The following is a 6,164-nucleotide window of genomic DNA, read 5'->3' as shown; positions in this document are numbered from 1 at the left end:
ATTATTCTCAGGACAGCCTTGTCTGAACATTTATTTTGCCAATAAAACCAACAACTCTACAACTATAGCTGAAGGAACTAGCCTATTGGCCAAGAAGGCCTTCATCATACTTAATAACTGGCTACGCTAATTACACTTTTTAAAATCTATTCTTGCTAACAGTGACCGCATAAACATACATATTATTACATACTCATTATATCTGTGAGGTAGCAGTGTTGATTTTTCTGACTATATGCGCGAGTGTGAGTGTGTGTGTGTGTGTGTGTGCGTGTGTGTGTGTGTGTATTATCACAATTCATATTTGATTAGATAAAAAATGACCAGTTATTATAACAATAATATAATCATATCAATGGTCAAATTCATTGTACAACTCACCTGTGCGTGTTACACCTTCAAGCCTAGTGTCTAACTAAAATTCAATTTATGCGCGCGGGGCTGCAAGTCTAACGCATGCATGTGCAAAAGTAAATACGCAATATAAGCAACTCCAGTGATTCGCATATTAAAGACTTTACTATCTTAATTTACCCATTTATTCAAAATATCCTACAGAAAGTATTATCAGCAATAGTGTGCAACATTTTTAAACACTAGACGATGTCGGGTAAAGATAAGTGCTCGAAGTGGCCACTTAACGTGCGGGTTTAAGTATATTTTCCTTTATTAGGCCAACAATAGTTTAACAACACATTTCTGCCTGTGGAATATGAAAGGGAATGAAAGGGATATTCTGTAGCAACTCAGTAAATGTTTCTATTAGATGGAAGGCACAAATCGTTTAATTCACCATTCGGCCTATTAGAGAAGGTGATCAGCATCCTTCTGTAATCCTGCAAATAAACGTCTGAAAAGTAACATATCTCAGGCATGACATTTGATTCAAAATGCAGAGTAGGTTGGGGCAGGGTTGGAAAGGTATGAGTATAGGTATATGAATGCATCCCACTCATATACCTGAGCAGACATACTGTGTGTCCCTGAGCTGCCGTCTGAACTGCTCCATCTGAAAAATCATATCCTGCAAGTCTTCATCTGCAATCAACTACAACTATGTGAAATAGCAATAAGTACGTCAAATAAACATCATGGTTCCTTTTCTATTTTTCTTAGTTTTCAGTGTCAGACAATGCGTTCTTGGTGCTTATAGCTTGATAGTGCATTTTTCTCTCCTGTTTCCATAAACAAGGCTATGAAAAGCTAATAAGACTTGATCAAGTACTTTGAAACACAAAATCTTCAAACCCGCAGCCAAATGAAGTTGCGGACCCATGTTTAGAGGAAAGACGACAGTGGTTAGAAGTAACAAGTTACATTGGTGTAACATAAAAGGAAAGGAAATGCTGCAATAAGGTTGCTTGATTGATTGAATGTTTGATCATTTTCATAATCATCATTTATTTATGAAACACGTTACCAGTACGTAATTCAACACCACAATACAGTTCACATACTGCACGAAAGTAGGAGTTACAGGCTGCTTACAAGGCGTGTCATCAGCTCAAATGCTACACTAACAAAGAACAAAATAAAACGATTGTGCATTTATGTGTAATACTCACTGACTTTAATGGTTTACAATCATTCCAGTTGCATGACAGAATTATCCTTCACTGATAAAGGAAAACATACAGGTCTTGAGATATTCCAATTTACAGTTCCGCCATACGAGAGAATATGAATTAAATAATAAAGGCATTGCACTATACAGATTAACAACATAGCAGCCTTCCTTTTACCCTAGGCTTAAGAGAACACATCCCTATAGAGGAACATAGCTTTTGAAATTCAGAAGGCAAATTGAACCAAAAAATTTCATCCGTTCCCCCGAAAGTCCTTTCTGAGAGCTCTTGGCTGAAGATGGATAGTCTCCCGAGTCCAACATCTTATTCTCCCTCACCAATTCGTGTCCATATGGCGATTATCTTTCTTAAAATGACATCAATGAACCGTCTCCTCTGTTTTGATCTGCCTGTTGCAAGTCTTAGAAATGTCATCAGTCCTCTTGAGATTGGGTTTGAAAAAAAAAAGGAAAACACGCAATACTTGTCTTTGAAATACAGATATCATTTTAAATATTATATATTTATATATGTACATTCATATAAAACAAATGTGAAGTGAATTTTCAATATTTTCACAGTTTTTAGAGTAAGTCTCTAAATTCAAAACAGGGGGCGTGATGGTGGCATGGCGATGATGATGGAGCTTAAATAAAGACACAGCCGAAATGTCCTTCAGCCATGATTTTCGGTGTAAGAGGTAAATAAATGGTATGATGTTTGGGAAGATATCAGCTGCAGTTTCAAGGAGGTCGGTCATCTTATCAAGTGGTGTGCATGTGATTGTTAGTCTTGGATTTACTGACAAATTTCTTCTCCTTGACTCGCCGGTTTTGGAACCAGATGGTGACTTGACGCTCTGAGAGGTTGGTGGCGGCCGAGATGCGCCTTCTCTTGTCTTTGGTGATGAACTTGCTGGCTGCATACTCTTTCTCCAGCTCCTTCAGCTGGAGCTTAGTGTAGGGAACGCGCTTTTTACGTCCACGACGGTAACTGCTGACCTCAGGCTGCAATGGCACAACATCTGAAAAAAAAAATTACCAGGGAAAAATTAGACTATACGTAAAAATCTGCATCGTTACTTCTTCATTTGCAAAATCACGAGCCTATTATTTAAGCAATGCAGTAGACAAGCCTAGACTAGTGTTGAAGCAAATTGGGCTTTTAATAAGAGCGGATTTTAATAAGAGCGAGCCCTTTCTGACAGATAAGGAAATGGTGTAATTCTCAAGACCGCTCTTTTCTTTCTGTCTTTTCTTTCTTTCTTTCTTTCTTTCTTTCTGTGTGTGTGTGTGTGTGTGTGTGTGTGTGTGTGTGTGTGTGTGTGTGTGTGTGTGTGTGTGTGTGTGTGTGTGTGTGTGTATGGGGGGGGAGTGCAACAGAAATTATGTTACAATCAAGATCTCAGGTGTATTGCACCTGTTTAAAAGGGTCAATTTAGTAGGCTAGCTCCATAAGATATATTTTACACAACGTACACAGTGACGGTGGGCCTAACAATACAATTGTATTTAATTTTGATTTTATTATTATTGTTACTGTTATTATGGAAATGAATTCAGTACCAAATGGCAGCCTCGTGCAAGTTTCTAATTGCCATGGTCCAGTTAAGCAAAAACTGTATTTCCTAATTCTACGCAGGTTATTTTATCCCATCACTTACCGATAGACTACTAAAATACTCAGGTCCACACGTGTTAATGTTTCATCTAGTCTTGTACACAGTCAGAGACATTTCATTATGAAGAAGGACCAAGCCGTGAAACTATGGAATAAGACTGTGCAAGTGTAAACTAACTCTGATTATGGAAAGAATAGAACTCAGCAGGAACTGACAGGCCAGTCCCTGAGTTAAGTCTGTCTAGAAAAATAAATCAGAAACTGGCAACTAAACCGCTGTCAATGGAAAAGCAGAGCTCTAACTGTTGAGTTAGCATAAAGTTACGTGTACATCATTTAAGTAGAAGAAACAGAATAGATTTCTGAAATTCTGAAATAAAATTTCGGAAATAGAACTGTGGATTAAGACTATAACTTTTTTTAGTTATAGGGTCGTTCTATATCTTTATGCAAAACCACAAAACTTCGTGAAATTGTGAAACTTATTTGTTCAGGTAGGCAAGGTTTCTGGGATTACAGCCTTTTGTCAAGACTCAAGCTCGGTGCAAAATCGCCAATGAGAAACATGACAGGACAAGTATGGCAATACCTTGAGAATTGGTGGTAGGCTGGGAGACATGAAGCCTTTTACCCCAATAGGAAATATTCTCGAGTTTTGGGTTGTATGTTGAATTATTTCCCCAGGTTTTTTGCATAGATTAAGATTATGGTAAAGACTCAATTAGACCAAAGGGTATTCAACATAACTGTTATCACACCCTTGTTATTTTCTCCTACATACTACATATTTAAGTGTTCAGTTAGCCTAAAAGAAAAATGAAGAATAACCATGAGGAGCTTTGCTGTGTTATTCTATTTTATTAATTTCATAGCAAAACAGTAGGTGGGTGTGTGTGTGTGTGTGTGTGTGTGAGAGAGAGAGAGAGAGAGAGGGGGGGGGGGGGGGGGGAGGGAGAGAGAGAGACGCGCGTGCTTGTGTTTTCGAATGTGCGCGCGCGTTTGGGTGCGTGCCCGTGCTTGCGTGGCTTGCTCCGGTGTATTTTCAACAAAAAGCGGGCCAAATGGCATGTGGGAAGTTAAGGAGACGTCTGAGAACATCCGTGTCCGAAATTCACATACCTACAAATTTCATAAAGATTAGAAACCCTTGTGGTAAACGAAGCAGTGTAGTAAACACTCTGTAAACAGCATACTGCTCGGGCCCCTGTATCCTTTATCAGATATCATGCATGTTAAGTGTAAGTACAGAAAAAGACGAGCCTGATTTATAATGATATGAACTGATCAGTGGTTATGAATTATTTATGCAATAGGATGCTGGAGCATGCATTAAATGCAAATGTTACAGACAAATGAATCCTGTTATATGCAGAAGGCTCTGGACACATTGCAGAGCGCTGCTGACAGAGATTCAGAGATTTATTGGGACAATCCAAACACAGTAGCCTAGTCACTATATTATCATACAGGGGGCAAAGGTATGCAGTGGTGCACCTTTCTATTCTGCGTGACTGAAACACTACTGTATTCCTCATATGACTTCAAAAGAAAACTGCTGAAAGCAAATGCTCCGTTTCTGAATTTATATTAACCGTTAAGTGACCAGCATACAACTCAAGAGCTACACACTGATGCTCAGTCCATCTTCAAGCATGGTTTTGAAAAAGTGCATGATGTTTATGGTTAAGTCAAACTGAAGGACATGGCATTGCTTATAATTGCAGTCACTCCATGTAGTCCATAAAGGACCTATGATCACACACGTGAGGCTTGACAGTTATGTTTCTTCTGCATATCTTGTACTGCCATGGACTTTTTGTTAAGTTGATATTGGCGCCTCAACACAATGAAAATCTTAGACTAAGCAATAACATATGAGCACAGTAAAAAATCTTTGACTAAACAATTTACATAGCTTTCATAATGTCATGACACAGATGTGGGCAAAAAAAAGAAAAAGAAAAACATACAAACATAAATTCTCAACCTGTTAGAATTACCTTACAATAATGAAATATCAAGATTTTCCGTACCTGGAAATGGTGATTTCCAAAGATGAGTTGACTGCGTTTGTTCTTTGGAGCAGTACACCTGCCCATCCCAACCATTGGAGAGAGCCCAGTGCTGGTAGCCCTCCATTGGGATCAAGGCGTCGTGGCGCGGTTCGGGATGGGCACTGATACTGGGTACCACCGACACATCGAGATATCCAGGAACAGCCTGATACGAGCTGGCGAAACTGGGATAGAAGGCAAACTCTTTCGCCCTGCTAGACAGTTCTTCCGTGGGCAGCGCTGTGCTGGGCTCGGCGTATTTCTCTGCGGGATGGTACGAGCAAGGCTTCTGCTGCAAGTTCACGTTGTGCGAATGAGATAATCTACAACCGTAATAAGGGTTTCCAAATGGATAACCATAGCTCAAAGATGCACTCGATGATGTTTGGGGAGCGGGGCACTGTCGGCCGGTGTCTGGGGAGGAAATATCCGAGTAGACGGAGCCCTGGTGGGTCGCTATGGTGCCAGAATGTCGTCCCAACGCGGGGTGCGACATCAGGTCCCTGCAGTGGGTCGCAGGGCAATTACCGCTCAGTCCCTCCATTGTTTGGCTTTTATTCTGGTTGTTTTCATTCGGGCTTTTTTCATAAACGTACATCAAGGTGTCCGCCCAGCGTGGATGCAGAACCAGCGAAGTCGTCATATCAGGGGCTGCCGATGCTTTTTAAAAGTCGACTACTCCAAGACGGACACCTCATTTCCAACTACATTTTACACCGAGCGCATGCGCACACGAGACCCCCCGTGTGTCCAGTTCATTAAGAATCTGGCACGTGATATGCTAACAAGTCCTACGAGATTGGGCTTGTGAGTTGGGGCAGAACAGCCCTTTAAAGACCCACTGCCTCACATGTCACTGTTTTTTCCCTGAGAATACCAAGTCATATCATTGGCTTAAATCACCTAGACCGACACCCTTAAAGGG

At 40.4% G+C, this 6,164-nt stretch overlaps 1 protein-coding gene across 1 annotated transcript; it reads right to left on the bottom strand.

Annotated features, from left to right (window-relative positions):
- Positions 1 to 2,329: 2,329 nt before the first annotated feature.
- hoxc13a (homeobox C13a) lies at positions 2,330 to 5,882 on the bottom strand. Its single transcript, XM_071923942.1, has 2 exons — positions 5,219 to 5,882; positions 2,330 to 2,589 (listed from the first exon to the last, which is right to left on the bottom strand). Exons 1-2 carry the CDS (start codon positions 5,880 to 5,882, stop codon positions 2,330 to 2,332), a joined length of 924 nt encoding a protein of 307 aa, XP_071780043.1.
- Positions 5,883 to 6,164: the final 282 nt, after the last annotated feature.

This window comes from Centroberyx gerrardi, chromosome 14, assembly GCF_048128805.1.
Source record: "Centroberyx gerrardi isolate f3 chromosome 14, fCenGer3.hap1.cur.20231027, whole genome shotgun sequence".
NCBI lineage: Eukaryota > Metazoa > Chordata > Actinopteri > Beryciformes > Berycidae > Centroberyx > Centroberyx gerrardi.
The sequence above is the reverse complement of the archived record's forward strand: the minus strand, read 5'-3'. Positions and strand labels throughout refer to the sequence as shown.

Bases quoted from the DNA above. Each gene is read 5' to 3' on its own strand.
- hoxc13a (XM_071923942.1), bottom strand. From the start codon at position 5,882: ATGACGACTTCGCTGGTTCTGCATCCACGCTGGGCGGACACCTTGATG. The intron at 2,590-5,218 runs GTACGGAAAATC...TTTTTTTTTCAG, and splicing joins TTGGAAATCACCATTTCCAG to ATGTTGTGCCATTGCAGCCT.